At 43.6% G+C, this 19,317-nt stretch overlaps 2 protein-coding genes across 9 annotated transcripts in view; both read left to right on the top strand.

Moving 5' to 3' along the window:
* The window catches only part of LOC127915022 (keratin-associated protein 10-11-like), a 7,532-nt gene extending 1,832 nt beyond the window's left edge, over positions 1-5,700 (top strand). For 2 of the 4 annotated variants that reach the window (XM_052493265.1, XM_052493263.1), the window contains exon 3: positions 50-5,700. In XM_052493265.1, the coding sequence (XP_052349225.1) occupies positions 50-566 (517 nt within the window). In that variant the 3' untranslated portion in view covers positions 567-5,700. The remainder of the gene's footprint in view (positions 1-49) is intronic. The other 2 variants (XM_052493266.1, XM_052493264.1) reach the window with 1 other exon arrangement.
* Positions 1-19,317, top strand: part of LOC118366773 (target of Nesh-SH3) — a 63,797-nt gene that overhangs the window by 34,185 nt on the left and 10,295 nt on the right. For all 5 annotated transcript variants that reach the window (XM_052493232.1, XM_052493228.1, XM_052493230.1 and 2 more), the window contains 6 exons: positions 5,708-5,782; positions 6,678-6,791; positions 12,067-12,156; positions 12,764-12,973; positions 17,723-17,828; positions 18,734-18,813. In XM_052493232.1, the coding sequence (XP_052349192.1) occupies positions 5,708-5,782; positions 6,678-6,791; positions 12,067-12,156; positions 12,764-12,973; positions 17,723-17,828; positions 18,734-18,813 (675 nt within the window). The remainder of the gene's footprint in view (positions 1-5,707; positions 5,783-6,677; positions 6,792-12,066; positions 12,157-12,763; positions 12,974-17,722; positions 17,829-18,733; positions 18,814-19,317) is intronic.

The following is a 19,317-nucleotide window of genomic DNA, read 5'->3' as shown; positions in this document are numbered from 1 at the left end:
TCTGTCTGTCTGTCTGTCTGTCTGTCAGGGGTGTCTGTCTGTCTGTCAGGGGTGTCTGTCTGTCTGTCTGTCTGTCTGTCTGTCTGTCTGTCTGTCTGTCTGTCTGTCTGTCAGTGGTGTCTGTCTGTCAGTCATTGGTGTCTGTCTGTCTGTCTGTCTGTCTGTCTGTCTGTCTGTCTGTCTGTCTGTCTGTCTGTCTGTCTGTCAGGGTGTCTGTCTGTCTGTCAGGGGTGTCTGTCTGTCTGTCTGTCTGTCTGTCTGTCTGTCTGTCTGTCTGTCTGTCTGTCAGTGGTGTCTGTCTGTCAGTCATTGGTGTCTGTCTGTCTGTCTGTCTGTCTGTCTGTCTGTCTGTCTGTCTGTCTGTCTGCCTGTCTGTCAGGGGTGTCTGTCTGTCATTGGTGTCTGTCTGTCTGTCTGTCTGTCTGTCTGTCTGTCTGTCTGTCTGTCTTGGGCTTATCTGTCTCATATTACTATGGTCCCATCCACTTCCTGAAGCATGTGTCTCTCAGGGTGAATCCCACACAGGATGGAGTGCTCATATCTGTGTTCTGTACGTCAATGTCTGATTTTTGATTTGATGTTGTTCAACTGTGAATGTGGTCTATATAGTTTATATAGGCCTTACATTGTTTTGAGCCCTCTGCTTTGAGAGTGGATAGTGACCTTGAGTTTCTCGAGTATACAGTGCATTCGGAAAGTATTCAGACCCCTTGACTTTTTTGTTACGTTACAGCCTTATTCTAAAATTGTTCAATTATATTTTTCCCTTATTAATCTACACACAATACCCCATAATGACAAAGCAAAAACTTGTTTTTAGACATTTTTGCAAATTTATAGAAAATATATATAACATGTACATAAGTATTCAGGCCCTTTGCTCATTACTTTGTTGAAGCACCTTTGGCAACATTCAGAGACTTGTCCCGAAGCCACTCCTGCATTGTCTTGTCTGTGTGCTTAGGGTCGTTGTCCTGTTGGAAGGTAAACCTTCGCCCCAGTCTGAGGTCCTGAGTGCTTTGAACCAGGTTTTCATCAAGGATCTCTCTGTACTTTGCTCTATTCATCTTTCCCTCGATCCTGACTAGTCTCCCAGTCTCCCTGCCGCTGAAAAACATCCCCACAGCATGATGCTGCCACCACCATGCTTCACCGTAGGGATGGTGCCAGGTTTCCTCCAGATGTGACGCTTGGCATTCAGGCCAAAGAGTTCAATCTTGGTTTCATCAGATCATATAATCTAGTTTCTAATGGTTTGAGAGTCCTTTAGGTGCCTTCTACAGAAGTAGTGCGGGCGGGCTATCATGTGCCTTCTACAGAGTAGTGTGGGCGGGCTATCATGTGCCTTCTACAGAGTAGTGGCTTCTGTCTGGCCACTCTACCTTAAAGGCCTGATTGGTGGATTGCTGAATAGATGTTTGTCCTTCTGGAAGGTTATCCTTTGTTTTGGTAGCCTTCCCCAGATCTGTGCCCTGACACAATCCTGTCTCTACGGACAATTACCTCCACTTCATGGCTTGGTTTTTGCTCTGACATGCGCTGTCAACTGTGGGGACCTCATATAGACAGGTGTGTGCCTTTTCAAATCATGTACAATCAATTTTACCACAGGTGGACTACAATCAAATTGTAGAAACTTCTCAAGGATGATCAATGGAATCAGGATGTACCAGAGTTCAGTTTCGAGTCTCATAGCAAAGGGTCTGAATACTTATTTAAATAAGGTATTTCATTTTTGAATTTTTGAAATTTGCAAAAATATATAAAACCTTTTTCCACTTCGTCAATAGGTTGTATTGTGTGTATATTGATGAGAGAAAAAAAAAACAGATTTAGTCAATTTTACATTTGACATTTTAACATCACAAAATGTTGAGAAAGGGGAGAGGTCTGACTGCTTTCCGGTTGCACTGTATGTTGCAACAAGCATGACAGTCATTTTGTAAATCAGTGGAAAATATTTTCTCAGGGAATATTGTTCTGGGCAAACCTAAAGCACAGTGTTTTGAACAGTGTTTTTCACTGTCTTGCCAGAGGATTCTGACAGAAACCAGCACACACAACAATCTACTGCTGGTAAAGCTCACACTTCAAAACAGTGTGTGTGTGTTTGTATTTGTGCGGGAGCATGTGTGTGTGTCTGTGTGTCACTGCTGTTGTAAAATAGTGCAGCGGTTAGGTGTTTTTCACCCAAAGAGACCAGTGAGTGTTTTGTGGGGTGTTGTGAATAATCTGGTTCTCCCATAGCCAGATGCAGGGTTCAGGATGATAAACAGAGCTTCCTCATGATGTCACACCTTACGTTCCCATAACGCCGATCCCCATCATCCAATGAGCAGTCAACAAAAGTTGAAGATTTAATTTTTTGGGGAAAAAAGCATTTAAGGAGCCACAAGGTTTTACGCACAGCCACATTTTCTTTGGCTGAAAGCGACACACACTGTGGCTCTCCAAGACTTTCCCACGCTTGGCTTCAAGTTCTACTTATCCTTGTCTGGTCTTCGTAGACCCATTGAGGTTGGAGCTCAGTCTGATTTACCCCTGAAAGAGTGACAGGCATGCAGGGTCAGATCCGACTGGGCCAGGGGGTCGACACAAGCCAAGTTAATATTTATGAGGGGGTTTAGTGCTGATAAAGAGGGCTTAGGAACAGTAGATACCCTAGAGTAGATCAAAACCACTAATCATTCTCTTGAGATAAGAGTGTGCCAAGTGGAAATGACATGATGTCACATGGGGCCACCTGGGCTGCACACTGGGTGGTCAGAGCTATAGACATAGGCTACAGTGAATAGAATGAACCAGTCTCCCAAGCATTCAAAGAACTGCCTCAATCATGCTCAGATAGTGCCTACCACATCAGAGTCAACATTATCGAGAGATGACGCATGTCCAGTAAGTGCATTTACTCAATGAGACCTGAACTATGGTTGCCAACCCTCTCAGTTTGGCCAGGAGAAAAGATATTCAGGGAGAATTTCCTGAACTGGATTGCTTAATGGTAGATCTGAGTTCAGTCTGAGTGGCCTGTTCTGAGTTTGATACTTCAGAGTCTTCATCACAGAGCTTTGCCCCTAAAATCAGTCCACAGCCTGCTAAAGCTCCAACAGACTTTAAAAGAACATCATTTAGCGAGAGTTTGAACTGGCGTCCGCCTTATTCCCTGGGTTGTGTTTAGTCTGATCCTATTCGTAGGTTCTGGAACAGGAACAATACAGGGATTGTGAAGAATTTTGGCTTGGCTGTAGCAGAGGATTAATTGAGACCAGGTTTCTTGCTTTTCATCTAAAAGATATAAGAACATGCATAAAATGGTATGGTGTCTCAGGGGTCTATTCAATCAGCTCTGCTTTAGTTGACATCCACATAGTGGCTGTTTTGGCGGTGTCGGAGGAGGAACTGCATTAGAGCTGTTAAATCCACAAGCTGCTCCTGTGGCATTATACCTAAAGCCAACATCGGCATTGGCTGCTCGGAGTCACATTAACAGAAATCCCATGCAGACTTTTTTTTAATAGTTCGGACACTGGAATGTGAGATGTAATCAAGTCTGATAGAAATCCTCATTATTTAGTTTAATGATTTTCAAATTGAGCGTAATTATTTCTACAGTAAATGACAATACTTTCTTGTTCTGAATTATAACGCAAGTGGGACGGTGTGGCTTTGTGGCAATAATCAAGAGCAGTTGCTCATTGGTTTGACAGCTGCAGTTCCACCTCCGACATCGCCAAAATATCAGCTACAGTGCCTTCAGAAAGTATGCAGACCATTCGACTTTATACACATTTTGTTACATTGCAGCCTTATTCTAAAATAGATTAAATAATTAAACCTATTCAGCAATCTACACACACTACCCAATAATGACAAAGCAAAAACAGTTTTTTTGACATTTGTGCAAATTTATAAAAAAATTTAAACAGAAATACCTTATTTACATAAGTATTCAAAAGCTTTGCTATGAGACTCGAAATTGAGCTCAGGTGCATCCTGTTTCCATTGATCATCCTTGAGACATTTCTACAACTTGATTTAATTCCACCTATGGTAAATTCAGTTGATTGGACATGATTTGCAAAGGCACACACCTGTCTATATTTGGCCTGACAGTTGACAGTGAATGTCAAAAACCAATCCATGAGGTTGAAGGAATTGTCCGTAGAGCTCCGAGACAGGATTGTGTCGAGGCACAGATCTGGGGAAGGGTACCAAAACATTTCTGCAAGATTGAAGGTCCCCAAGAACGCAGTGGACTCAATCAATCTTAAAAAGTCCTGTGTCCTCTTCCTGACCAAGAACCCGATGGTCAGGCTGACAGAACTCCAGAGTTCATCTGTGGAGATGGGAGAACCTTCCAGAAGGACAAGCATCTCTGTAGCACTCCACCAATCTGGTCTTTATGGTAGAGTGGCCAGACTGAAGCCACTCCAGGGTAAAAGGCACATGACAGCCCACTTGGAGTTTGCCAAAAGGCACCTAAAGACTCTCAGATCATGAGAAACAAGATGTGGTCTGGTGAAGCCAAGATTGAACTCTTTGGCCTGAATGCCAAGCGTCACTTCTAGAGGATACCTAGCACCATCCTTACGGTGAAGTATGGTGGTGGCACCATCATGCTGTGGGGATGTTTTTCAGCGGTAGGGACTGGGAGACTAGTCAGGATCGAGGCAAAGATGAACTGAGCAAGGTACAGAGAGATCCTTGATGAAAACCTGATCCAGAGCACTCAGGACCTCAGAAATGGTTGAAGGTTCACTTTCCAACAGGACAATGACCCTAAGCACACAGCCAAGACAATGCAGGAGTGGCTTCGGGACAGGTCTCTGAATGTCCTTGAGTGGCCCAGCCAGAACCCGGACCTGAACCCGATCAAAATTCTCTGGTGAGACCTGAAAATAGCTGTGCAGCGAACCTCACCATCCAACCTGACAGAGCTTGGGAGAAACTTCCCAAATACAGGTGTGCCAAGCTTGTAGCGTCATACCCAAGAAGACTCGAGGCTGTAATCACTGCCAAAGGTGCTTCAACAAAGTACTGAGTAAAGGGTCTGAATACTTATGTAAATGCGATATTTCATTTTTTTCTATCAGCAAACATTTCTAAAATCCTGTTTTTGCTTTTTCATTATGGGGTATTGTGTGTCGATTGATGTGGGAAAACACTATTTAATACCTCTTTGAATAAGGCTGTAACCTAACAAAATATGGAAAACGTCAAGGGGTCTGAAAACATTCCGTATGTGTCGGCTATCACTGGTAAATACTTGATCTTATTGAATCTATGCCTCGGTCTTGCTGACAATTTCTTTGAATCCTCGTGTGGTTTTTAGGTTTCTTCTGACTGCTACTCTTGTGTTTTTTATGTGACGGCTAGGTTTATAGTTGAAGGTTATTAAGAGTCTATGTGCTGTTACTCATAGCCTATGGCTGTGCAATGTAGTAGGAATTCTCACCATCCTTTTTTTACAAGTCCAATCTGTTGGGCCTGTTTGTATGGCAATGCTTCTGTCCATCACCATCTCCTCTCCAGTGGTTCAGTTGACACTGTGGATTCTCTCTTCTTCATCCCTCTTGAAAAGTATTCCACTGTTTTTTCAAAAACACAATATTCATCCTCAGTTATGAGTTAATAGGCCTCTCAACAGTGCACTCCAGCGGCCTCCAAATATGTAGTTCTTAACCCTGCTATGGCCTCTATTTCCCAGGCTCCCCTGCAGTCCTGCGTCCCTCTCTTCCTGTCAACAAGAGGCCCAACCTGGTGGGGAAAACAGGGAACAAGGGTGAGGGCAGAACTGACCACTGTTTTGGCGGCTGAATACTTTGACTTCTGTTAAAGCAACACAAGCTTTGCACCGACATCTTAATTTTGTCGTCATTTTGATGGTTCTTCCTTCCCTCAGTAAAGTTCTCAAGCGCCTTGCACTTCTCTGAAAAATACACACACAGCTTTAAACCACTTCTCTGAAAAATACACACACAGCTTTAAACCACTTCTCTGAAAAATACACACACAGCTTTAAACCACTTCTCTGAAAAATACACACACAGCTTTAAACCACTTCTCTGAAAAATACACACACAGCTTTAAACCACTTCTCTGAAAAATACACACACAGCTTTAAACCACTTCTCTGAAAAATACACACACAGCTTTAAACCACTTCTCTGAAAAATACACACACAGCTTTAAACCACTTCTCTGAAAAATACACACACAGCTTTAAACCACTTCTCTAAAGAATACACACACAGCTTTAAACCACTTCTCTGAAGAATACACACACAGCTTTAAACCACTTCTCTGAAGAATACACACACAGCTTTAAACCACTTCTCTGAAGAATACACACACAGCTTTAAACCACTTCTCTGAAGAATACACACACAGCTTTAAACCACTTCTCTGAAGAATACACACACAGCTTTAAACGTAACAACTGTGTGTGAGTGCCTGTGATGAGTGCGCACCTGCCAGGGTGTATGTGTGCAGTATGTGTGTGTTGTTCTGACTCACTTCTCTTACATAACATCAACACAATTATGCAACACACATATTTAATATATTTTCCTTCAGCAGGAAAACCTCTTAGAGATACACCTGGCTGGGTAGCAGATGACCACAATTGTATCTGTAGCTAATATGACTGAGCTGTGTTTTCTACCCCCTGTCCTCAGATAAGCCTATAGACCTGAAGCAGGGAGACAAGGCATCCATCTTGAAGTCCTTCCCTCTGGTTACGACTAAGCCCTCCAAACAAAAGACCACAACCATCGGTCCGGCCTTGAACGGTACGGTTCAGTGACTGTGTTTCTAAGAATATACACTATATAAATACAGTGCATTTGGAAAGTATTCAGACATCTTGATTTTCTTTCCCCGTCGTCAATCTACACACAATACCCCATAATGACAAAGCAAAAACAGGTTTAGGAAATTTACAAAAACTATTTACACAAGTATTCAGACCCTTTACTCAGTACTTTGTTGGAGAATCTTTGGCAGAAATAACAACCTCGAGTCTTCTTGGGTACGACGCTAGAAGCTTGGCACACCTGTATTTGAGGAGTTTTTCCCATTCCTCTCTGCAGATCCTCTCAAGCTCTGTCAGGTTGGATGGGGAGCATAGCTGCACAGCTATTTTCAGGTCTCTCCGGAGATGATCGATCGGGTTCAAGTCTGAGCTCTAGGTGAGCCACTCAAGGACATTCAGACACTTGTCCCGAAGCCACTCCTGCGTTGTCTTGGCTGTGTGTTTATGGTCGTTGTCCTGTTGGAAAGTGAACCATTGCCCCAGTCTGAGGTCCTGACCAATCTGGAGCAGGTTGTCATCCAAGATCTCTCTGTACTTTGCTCAGTTCATCTTTCCCTCGATCCTGACTAGTCTTTGACTTTGGGCTAACTCAAATCTAACTCAAATCGGGCTGTCATGTGCTTTTTACTAAGGAGTGACTTCCGTCTGGCCACTCTACCATAATGTCCTGATTGGTGGAGTGTTGCAGATGTGGTTGTCCTTCTGGAAGGTTCTCCCATCTCCCCAGATGAACTCTGGCGGTCTGTCAGAGTGACCATCGGGATATTGGTCACCTCCCTAACCAAGGCCTTCCCCCCCCCGTAATGAGTTCAGTTTCACCGGGCGACCAGCTCTAGGAAGTCTCGGTGGTTCCAAACTCCTTCCACTTAAGAAGGATGGAGGCCACTGTGTTCTTGTGACCTTCAATCCTGCAGACATTTTTTGGTACCCTTCCCCATATCTGTGCCTCGACACAATCCTGTCTCTGAGCTCTACTGACAATCCTTCAACCTCATGGCTTTGTTTTTGCTCTGACATGTACTGTCAACTGAGGGACCGTATATAGACAGGTGTGTGCCTATGTCCAATCAACAGAATGTATCACAGGTGGACTCCAATCAAGTTGTAGAAACATCTCAAGGATGATCGATTTAAACAGGATGCACCTGAGCTCAATGTCGAGTCTCATAGCACATGTTCGGAATTGTTTTGTTAATAAGGTATTGCTGTTTTTATTGTTAATATATTTGTAAAACTGTCAAAAAACCTGTTTTCGCTTTGTCATTATTGTGTATTGTGTGTAGATTGATGAGGAAAGTAATTTATTTAATCAATTTTAGAATAAGGTTGTAACTTAACAAAATGTGGGAAAAGGGAAGGGTTCTGAATACTTTCCGTAAGCACACATAGAAGTATGTGGACACCCCTTCAAATTGGTGGATTCAGCTATTTCAGCCACATCCGTTGCTGACATGTGTATAAAATGGAGCACACAGCCATGCAATCTCCATAGACAAATATTTACTGTAGAATGTTCTTACTGATTAGCTCAGTGACTTTCAATGTGGCACCATCATAGGATGCCACTTTTCAAACAAGTCAGTTCGTCAAAATCGTGCCATTCTAGTGCTTCTCCTGTCAACTGTAAGTGCTGTTATTGTGAAGTGGAAAGGTTTAGGAGCAACAACAGCTCAGTCGTGAAGTGGTAGGCCACACAAGCTCACAGAACAGGACTGCTGAGTACTGAAGCGTTTAACACGTAAAAATCATCTGTCCTCCGTTTCAACACTCACTACCGAGTTCCAAATAGCCTCTGTAAGCAAATTCAGCACAATAATTGTTTGTTGGGAGCTTCATGAAATGGGTTTCCATGGCCGAGAAGCTGCACACAAGCCTAAGATCACCATGTACAATGCAAAACGTTGGCTGGAGTGGTGTAAAGCTTGCCGCCATTAGACTCTGGAGCAGTGGAGACATGTTCTCTGGAGTAATGAATCACGCTTCACCATCTGGCAGTCCAATGGACAAATCTGGGTTTGGCGGATGCCAGGAGAAAGCTAACCTGCCCGAATGCGTAGAGACAACTGTAAAACTTGATGGAGGACAAAAAATGGTCTGGGGCTGTTTTTCATGATTCGGGCTAGGACCCTTAGTTCCAGTGAAAGAAAATGTTAACGCTACAGCATACAATGCCATTTTAGATGATTCTGTGCTTCCAACTTTGTGGCAACAGTTTTGGAAATATCCTTTCCTGTTTCAGCATGACGATGCCCCGTGCAGAAAGTGAGGTCCATTCAGAAATGGTTTGGCAAGAATGGTGTGGAATAACTTGACTCGCCTGCATGGAGCCCTAACTTCCACCCCATCGAACACCTTTGGAATTAATTGGCATGCTGACTGCGAGCCAGGCCTGTTCTTGTGGCTGAATGGAAGCACATTTCCGCAGAAATGTTCCAACATCTATTGGAAAGCCTTCCCAGAAGAGTGGAGGCTGTTATAGCAGAAATGTTCCAACATCTATTGGAAAGCCTTCCCAGAAGAGTGGAGGCTGTTATAGCAGAAATGTTCCAACATCTATTGGAAAGCCTTCCCAGAAGAGTGGAGGCTGTTATAGCAGAAATGTTCCAACATCTATTGGAAAGCCTTCCCAGAAGAGTGGAGGCTGTTATAGCAGAAATGTTCCAACATCTATTGGAAAGCCTTCCCAGAAGAGTGGAGGCTGTTATAGCAGAAATGTTCCAACATCTATTGGAAAGCCTTCCCAGAAGAGTGGAGGCTGTTATAGCAGAAATGTTCCAACATCTAGTGGAAAGCCTTCCCAGAAGAGTGGAGGCTGTTATAGCAGAAATGTTCCAACATCTATTGGAAAGCCTTCCCAGAAGAGTGGAGGCTGTTATAGCAGAAATGTTCCAACATCTATTGGAAAGCCTTCCCAGAAGAGTGGAGGCTGTTATAGCAGAAATGTTCCAACATCTAGTGGAAAGCCTTCCCAGAAGAGTGGAGGCTGTTATAGCAGAAATGTTCCAACATCTATTGGAAAGCCTTCCCAGAAGAGTGGAGGCTGTTATAGCAGAAATGTTCCAACATCTAGTGGAAAGCCTTCCCAGAAGAGTGGAGGCTGTTATAGCAGAAATGTTCCAACATCTATTGGAAAGCCTTCCCAGAAGAGTGGAGGCTGTTATGGCAGCAAACTCCATATTAATGCCCATCATTTTGGAATGAGATGCTCAACGCGCAAGTGTCCACATACTTTTGGTCATGTAGTATATGTGTTTTTTTGCACTTTTTACAAACTTTTATTTGTTGAGACCATGGTATCATTCACAATGGTGCCGTGAGAACAAACAATTCATAAGTCAACATGATGATTCAGTAAAATAGCAAAAAAAATACAAGATACACTACATTTCAACAACACAAATCAATTATTACTATCAACCAAAACACTCGCAAACCTCTGGAAACCTCAGTGAATTCATCCCTCATCAGCGTTCTAAACTCCCTATCGGCACCAAGGTTTCCAGATGTAATGTGGATTGTAAATTATACCAAACATGGGGGGGGGGGTTAAAACTAAAGACTGATTGACGTAGGTTGGTAGAGACACGAGGGACTTCAAGAGTTAACCAACCATGTGAGCGGGTTTGTTGCCTCGTATTTTTATACTTTAAAAAATATATTTTTTACATTTTACCCCCCTTTTTCATGGTATCCAATTGTTAGTAGTTACTATCTTGTCTCATTGCTACAACTACAGTACGGGCTCGGGAGAGAGGAATGTCAAAAGCCATGCGTTCTCCGAAACACAATCAACCAAGACGCACTGCTTCTTAACACAGCGCGCATCCAACCCGGAAGCCAGCCGCACCAACGTGTCGGAGGAAACACTGTGCACCTGGCGACCATGTTAGCGTGCACTGCGCCCGGCCCGCCACAGGAGTCACTATGAGACAAGGATATCCCTCCCTAACCCGGACGACGCTAGGCCAATTGTGTGACACCCCATGGGCCTCCCGGTCGCCTGCGACAGAGCCTGGGCTCGAACCCAGAGCCTGGGCTCGAACCACTGCGCCACCCGGGAGGCCCCTCAAGTATTTTTATAGAGAACAGAGAATTGAGATATGTTGGAGGCTTGTGCAGAATAGCTTTGTAAACAAAAAGGGAGAAATGAAGTGATACACTTCTATGGTACCACAACATCAAGGGGTTTTAGAGAATGCTGCAGTCTGATGAATAGTGTGACCATAATTAAGAGGTGGCAGGGAGGTTGCCTGTACAACCTGCAGGATATATTTCTATAAAAGAAGCCTATTTTAAATCTCAGCTTCTTTAGCTAGCTCATCCGTATGTTTTTTAAACATCCAATTTTTGTTAATCCAAAAGCCCAGATATTTACATGCATAAGTGTCATCTGCATACAGATGAATGTTACAGGATTTTGCAGATAGACCAACATTATTTATATAAATAGTAGAGGACAGGTCCCAAAATTGACCCTTGCAGGACACCTTTAGTAGTACTGAGGTAACTTGACTTGACACCATCAAGAAGCACACGTGTCCTGTCTGACAGAAAGTTCCCAAACCATTTGCAAGACGCCTTGTTGAGGCCCATTTCAGTATCAAAGTCCTTAGATTTGGACAGTTTTGGACAGTATCAAAGTCCTTAGATTTGGACAGTTTTGGACAGTATCAAAGTCCTTAGATTTGGACAGTTTTGGACAGTATCAAAGTCCTTAGATTTGGACAGTTTTGGACAGTATCAAAGTCCTTAGATTTGGACAGTTTTGGACAGTATCAAAGTCCTTAGATTTGGACAGTTTTGGACAGTATCAAAGTCCTTAGATTTGGACAGTTTTGGACAGTATCAAAGTCCTTAGATTTGGACAGTTTTGGACAGTATCAAAGTCCTTAGATATACTGTAAGTCTATAAATATACAAAAACAGTGATGCCTATAATCTAAGCAATTTAACACTGCTGAAACATCAATAATATCATTTGAAGTGCTTAGCTGAAGTTCTTAGCTGAAGTGCTTAGCTGAAGTGCTTAGCTGAAGTGCTTAGCTGAAGTTCTTAGCTGAAGTGCTTAGCTGAAGTTCTTAGCTGAAGTTCTTAGCTGAAGTTCTTAGCTGGCAGCTGCGGACTGTAGGACTGAGCCAGAGATTGAGGACAAAGTTCTGCCGGGGAATGTTGACATATCATCACAGTACTCTCATAGCATGCACACACACTCACTTTGTTGTTTCTCAATCTCATCACCCATCTCTCTGTAGCCACTCGTAATGAGCCAGGTGACAACTCTTCTGTGTTCAGCTCTCTGCCTGCTTCGGAAGTGGACGCCTTGGGCAAGAAGCGCTTCGTAGGTAAGGACACGTGCATCATAACAGTCTTCAACAACTCCCCATGACCTAACTCGCGGTGGACAGGGGCTGGAGGATCACTGAGGACCACAGCCTGGAGAACATTAGCCTTTCGTGCTTCCTCTACCGCCTGTTGTTTTGGATTTGTCTTGTCTGTATCCAGATGGTTGGCTGAGCTCCAGCTGATTTAGAACTCTTGTCTATGGAGTACAGATGTCAGAGATGTTAACAATAATACCACTATACAGCTGATCATAAGCTGTTCGAGGTCTGTTTCAATGAATGCCATGTATAATTAATTGCACGTACCCCGGATGGAGAACAATATGTGACAGTACATTATAAGTGCTCTGAAAAACATTAACCTAAATCTGTAGTTACAATGTTTTTAATGGTTCTTATCCTATTGTGATTCTCTGTAGATCAGTTGGTAGAGCGTGGCGCTAGCAATGCCAGGATAGTGGGTTTAAAATGTAAAATGTAATCCTATGCCGCATTACTGAAAGTCGCTTTGGATAAAATCGTCTGCTAAATGACGTATGTTATCACAGAGTTCTGTGTCTTTTAGGATATTATTGTTTGAGCACCAACCCTTTAATGTCTTTTCCAGCCCCTCATGTGCTCTATAAGACGGACAAGAAGCCAGACGAGCCGTGTTCCATAACACACTCCCTCAGCTTCTTCCCAGAGGAGGAGGGGGTGGAGCAGAACGTCACCGCACCCCCCCGCTTGTCCCCCTCCAATGTCACCGTGGTGACCGTGGAGGGATGCCCCTCCTTCATCATCCTGGACTGGGAGAAGACTGACAACGACACCACAGGTTTGTGTGTGAGTGTGTGTTCGTATATATGTGTGTGTGTGCGGGTGTGTGTGCTTATACGTGTGTGTGTGTGTGAGTGTGTGTGTGCGTGCGTGCGTATGTGCGCGTATATATGTGTGTTTGTGTGTGTGTGTGTGCGAGTGCGAGTGTGTGTGTATATGTGATTGTGTGTGTGTGCTGATACACGCGTGTGTGCACATATATACAGTGGGGCAAAAAAGTATTTAGTCAGCCACCAATTGTGCAAGTTCTCCCACTTAAAAAGATGAGAGAGGCCTTCAAATATGACAGACAAAATGAGGGAAAAAATGTCCAGAAAATCACATTGTAGGATTTTTAATGAATTTATTTGCAAATGATGGTGGAAAATAAGTATTTGGTCAATAACAAAAGTTTATCGCAATACTTTGTTATATACCCTTTGTTGGCAATGACAGAGGTCAAACGTTTTTGTAAGTCTTCACAAGGTTTTCACACACTGTTGCTGGTATTTTGGCCCATTCCTCCATGCAGATCTCCTCTAGAGCAGTGATGTTTTGGGGCTGTTGCTGGGCAACACGGACTTTCAACTTCCTCCAAAGATTTTCTATGGGGTTGAGATCTGGAGACTGGCTAGGCCACTCCAGGACCTTTAAATGCTTCTTACGAAGCCACTCCTTCATTGCCCGGGTGGTGTGTTTGGGATCATTGTCATGCTGAAAGACCCAGCCACGTTTCATCTTCAATGCCCTTGCTGATGGAAGGAGGTTTTCACTCAAAATCTCACAATACATGGCCCCATTCATTCTTTCCTTTACACGGATCAGTAGTCCTGGTCCCTTTGCAGAAAAACAGCCCCAAAGCATGATGTTTCCACCCCCATGCTTCACAGTAGGTATGGTGTTCTTTGGATGCAACTCAGCATTCTTTGTCCTCCAAACACGACGAGTTGAGTTTTTACCAAAAAGTTATATTTTGATTTCATCTGACCATATGACATTCTCCCAATCTTCTTCTAGATCATCCAAATCATGGGTGTCAAACTCTGGCCCGTGGGCCAAATTTGGCCCGCGGGGTAATTATATTTGGCCCGCGAGACAATACCAAATTACTACTAGAGCTGGCCCGCCGGTATTATACAGCGCATTCACCACTAATACTACGAATCCCATAATGCTCTGCTGTTTTCGCGCGCCAATCAGGACAGGACCCAGAAACGCTCTCTCCTCTGTGACAGTAGTCATAGCAACATAGACGCTACAACTGTCAGCGAGCTAACCCTTCCCAAAAATGGCGAAAAGAAAGGCAGAAAACAGGAGCTTTCTGGACAAGTGGGAGGCAGAATATCTGTTTACATATGTAAAAGACAAACCTGTTTGTCTTGTTTGTGGAGTCAACGTGGCTGTAAGTAAGGAGTACAACATTAGATGACACTATGAAACGAAACACCATGACAAATACAAGGACCTGGACATGACTCAAAGGAGCCAGAAAGTAGAGGAGATGAAAAGAAGTTTGGTTTCACATCAGAATATGTTTAAAAAAGCCACATCACAAAGCGAGGCTGCTGTAAAGGCTAGTTATATAGTGGCAGCAGAGATCGCAAAATCAGCCCGGCCCTTTAATGAGGGAGAGTTCATGAAAAAGTGCATGATGAAGGTTTGTGACCTCGTATGCCCAGAGAAAAAACAAGCATTTTCAAACGTGAGCCTGAGCAGGAACACAGTAGTTGATCGCACATGTGATCTTGCCACCAATCTGTATGACCAGCTGATGGAAAAGGGAAAAGATTTTGTTGCGTTCTCCCTCGCTGTGGATGAGAGCTGCGACGCATCTGATACTGCTCAGCTGTCAGTCTTCATCCGTGGAGTGGACTCAAATCTGTGTGTTACGGAGGAGCTATTAGGATTCAAATCAATGCATGGCACAACCACAGGAAAGGAAATCTTTGAGGAGGTTTCCAAATGTGTAACTGAAATAAAGCTGCCGTGGGATAAACTTGTTGGATTAACGACAGATGGTGCGCCAGCGATGTGCGGTAAAAAGAGTGGACTGGTGGGCATGGTTCGGGAGAAGATGCGGGAAGAGAACTGTGCAGGTGAGCTAACTGTTTACCACTGCATCATACATCAGGAAGCACTGTGTGCCAAAGCCCTAAAGATGGAACATGTTATGACCACAGTAACACAGGTAGTTAACTTTATAAGAGCCAAAGGTCTAAATCACCGGCAGTTTAAATATTTTCTGGAGGAGTGTGGTTCGGAATACGCAGACGTGCCATATCACACAGAGGTGAGATGGCTAAGCAGAGGAAAAGTACTGAACAGATGTTTCGAGCTGCGTGAGGAAATATGTAAATTCCTGGAAACCAAAGGGAAGGATACAGCAGAGCTCCGAGAGCAAAAGTTCCTGTGTGAGCTGGCCTTTCTCTGTGACATCTCGAGCCATCTCGATGCGCTGAACCTGCAGCTTCAGGGGCGGGGGCGCATCATCACAGACATGTACGCTGCAGTGAGGGCCTTCAAAACTAAACTGTGCCTGTGGGAGAATCAGATGCTGCAAGGAAACCCTTGCCATTTTCCCTGCTGCCAATCCATAAAAGCGCAGATCTCTACCGCCGTGTTCCCATGCGCACAGTTTGCTGAAAAACTCAGTGTTCTCGCCGCTGAGTTTAGCCGGCGATTTGCCGACTTCGATGCCCAGCAATGCAAGTTTGAACTGCTTAGTAATCCCTTCGCAGTTGATGTGGAAAATGCACCAACCAACATCCAAATGGAGCTGATTGAACTCCAGTGCAACGACACGCTGAAGTCAAAGTATGATGCTGTGGGCGCCGCACAGTTTCCACGGTTCATCCCTGACACAATGCCTCAGCTCCGCACCCAAGCTGCTCAGATGCTCTCCATGTTCGGCAGCACTTATCTATGCGAGCAACTTTTCTCCTCGATGAAGATGACCAAAACAACTCACAGGAGACGTCTGACTGATGAACATCTTCGCTCGATACTGAGGATTTCTTCAGCTCAGAGCTTGAGCCCAGACATTGATCAACTAGCATCCAAGAAGAGATGCCAGGTATCTGGCTTGGGCACATCAGATTAGACCAGTGTGCAATAATTAACGTTTTCTTTATGCACTTTTTCTTGCTACAAGGCATGGGCTTGAATGGTTGATTGATTTATTATCATTTTATTTGTAAAATTATTAGCCAGTGGAAAAAGTTGATTTTGGTATTTAAATCAGAAGGCTGCAAATAGAAAAGAGGCATACAATTTTTATTTAAATTTTATTTATTTAATAAATGAATGCCATTGATGTGTTTTTTCATTTGAAATTCGATTTTGCATGTCTCCACTATTAAATCATATATTGTATGGTAATAAGCGATGCTTGTTCCATATTCAATGTTAAAGCAAAACTTGTTTGGGTCCATATTAAAAGGTTAATTTGTTCAATGTTGGCCCGTGACTTTATTCAGGCTTTACATTTTGGCCCACTGGGTATTTGAGTTTGACACCCCTGATCCAAATGCTCTCTAGCAAACTTCAGATGGGCCTGGACATGTACTGGCTTAAGCAGGGGGACACGTCTGGCACTGCAGGATTTGAGTCCCTGGAGGCGTAGTGTGTTACTGATGGTAGGCTTTGTTACTTTGGTCCCAGCTCTCTGCAGGTCATTCACTAGGTCCCCCCGTGTGGTTCTGGGATTTTTGCTCACCGTTCTTGTGATCATTTTGACCCCAAGGGGGGAGATCTTGCGTGGAGCCCCAGATCGAGGGAGATTATCAGTGGTCTTGTATGTTTTCCATTTCCTAATAATTGCTCCCACAGTTGATTTTTTCAAACCAAGCTGCTTACCTATTGCAGATTCAGTCTTCCCAACCTGGTGCAGGTCTACAATTTTGTTTCTGGTGTCCTTTGACAGCACTTTGGTCTTGGCCATAGTGGAGTTTGGAGTGTGACTGTTTGAGGTTGTGGACAGGTGTCTTTTATAGTGATAACAAGTTCAAACAGGTGCCATTAATACAGGTACCGAGTGGAGGACAGAGGAGCCTCTTAAAGAAGAAGTTACAGGTCTGTGAGACCTGTAACTGACCAAATACTTATTTTCCACCATAATTTGCAAATAAATTCATTAAAAATCCTACAATGTGATTTTCTGGATTTTTTTTCTCATTTTGTCTGTCCTAGTTGAAGTGTACCTATGATGAAAATTACAATCCTCTCTCTTCTTCTTAAGTGGGAGAACTTGCACAATTGGTGGCTGACTAAATACTTTTTTGCCCCACTGTATGGTTGTGTGCGTATACGTGTGTGTGCGTGTATACTAGTGTGTGTGTGTGTGTGTGTGTGTGTGTGTGTGTGTGTGTGTGTGTGTGTGTGCGTGCGTGCGTGCGTGCGTGCGTGCGTGCGTGCAAGAGCACATGCGCAGAGGTTCATAATGCTCTCTAGGTTATTGAAGAGTGAAGTCCTAACTCATAAGACTCTATTACAATGGGTCTTTTAATAACATCCTGAAACTCCATCTGTGCTCCATCAGGATAACTCTACAGTAAGAACATGTCGTGGAGGTGGAGTGTTGCGACAACATATTTTCAGAACGCTTTCTTTGGCCCAGTCCTTGTCAACCGCACCCAAATCCTCAGAGTCCTGTCTTTAAATGTTATATTTGCCTCGTTAAGACACATAAATCACATATGTATGATATCAATGAGGTTGTAAATATATAATTAAACATGTTGTGTGGATTTGCTGCTTCTCGTTTGATCAGAGTATGAGGTCATTTCAAGGACCCAAGGACCCAATGGAGAAGAGGTGTCCATCCTGACTACCAACCAGACTCACACTGCTGTGGAGAATTTAAAACCAGAGAGCAGGTTTGTGTCTGTGTTTGTTTTTATGTGGTGTGTGGAGGCTTGCTGGAGCAGGGTTGGGTTGGGAAGGTTCATTGTGTTTCTAATTATGTTCGATCCTGATATTGGTGTTGGCTGGGAGTTAGAGATTTATAGAATAAACCAGATTAACCAGAACCTTATCCTCGGCTGGGTCTGTTTCACCCACCACAACATCTGAACATCACATACTTTATGGAACAGCCATTAGCAAAGTGTGTGTGTGTGTGTGTGTGTGTGTGTGTTTAAGTGAGAGAGTGTGAATGTATGTGTGTGTATGTGTGTGTGTTTAAGTGAGAGAGTCTCTGTGTGTGTGTGTCTGTGTGAGAGAGAGAATAGGAGAGAGAGGCAGAGAGAAAGAGAAAGAGCAAGAGAGAGAGGGAGATGGAGAAGTAGAGAAAGGGAGAGGGGGGCCATGAGCAAGCACTAGCCTCTGCTCAGGGCTGTAGAGAATACAAATATTAAGTCTCATAGTGCTGGAGAAGGGTGGAATATAAACTCAAGCTCCACAAAGTTTAAGATTATATCGAACAAGTGTAACTAAGGTTTCTTTTTGTGTACGTGAAACACAGGTGGCTGGTGGCACCATAATTGGGGAGGACGGGCTCATAGTAATGGCTGGACTGGAATTAATGGAATGGTATCAAATACGTCAAACGCACGGTTTCCATGTGTTTGATACCATTCCATTCACTCCATTCCAGCCATTATTATGAGCCATCCTCCCCTCAGCAGCCTCCTGTGATGTGGAATCTCCCGTTTACATTCCTTTGCTGGGAAAGCTATCTCACCATGGCGATCGGAATAGAAAGTTCTGTATATAAAAAGGAGATTTTGGAATGACTGAGCTGGTTTAACATCATGCTGACTTTTTCTCTTTCCTTTTTCAGTTACGAGTTCAAAGTAAAACCCAAGAATGAGCTTGGGGAAGGGCCTGCCAGTGAGGCGGTGTCGTTCAACACAGAGTCAGGTAGGTTTAGAGCCAAAATGGACTCCACTGTATCAAATCAAATGTTATTGGTCACATACACGTGTTTGGCAGTTATTGTGGGTGTAGCGAAATGCTTGTGTTTCTAGCTCCGACAGTGCAGTAATATCTAACACGTAATATCTAACAATTCTACAACATATACCCAATGCTCAAAAATCTCAGTAAAGAGATGATGAATTAAGACTATGTATTAAGAATATATAATTATATGGATTGAGCAATATCAGAGCGGCCAGTATGTCTGAATACACTTCCATAATGGAGCCGGAATGGAGGCCAGCTCCAGATAGAAGTGCCCATTGGGCATGGATATATCTATGATCAGCTTTCCATTCCCATATCCAAATGTTAACCGTTGATGGAAACCATGCAAAAGGGACCATAAATCAGAACCGTGACCTCGGACCACAATTCCCACTGTTGGCATTATAGAGTCCCATTGGCTGGGCCAGTAAATTAGTTAAAAAAAACTTGAATAACAAT

This window comes from Oncorhynchus keta, chromosome 34, assembly GCF_023373465.1.
Source record: "Oncorhynchus keta strain PuntledgeMale-10-30-2019 chromosome 34, Oket_V2, whole genome shotgun sequence".
In the NCBI taxonomy this organism is placed as follows: domain Eukaryota; kingdom Metazoa; phylum Chordata; class Actinopteri; order Salmoniformes; family Salmonidae; genus Oncorhynchus; species Oncorhynchus keta.
Note: the sequence above shows the minus strand (reverse complement) of the source record. Positions and strands in the feature narration are given on the sequence as shown.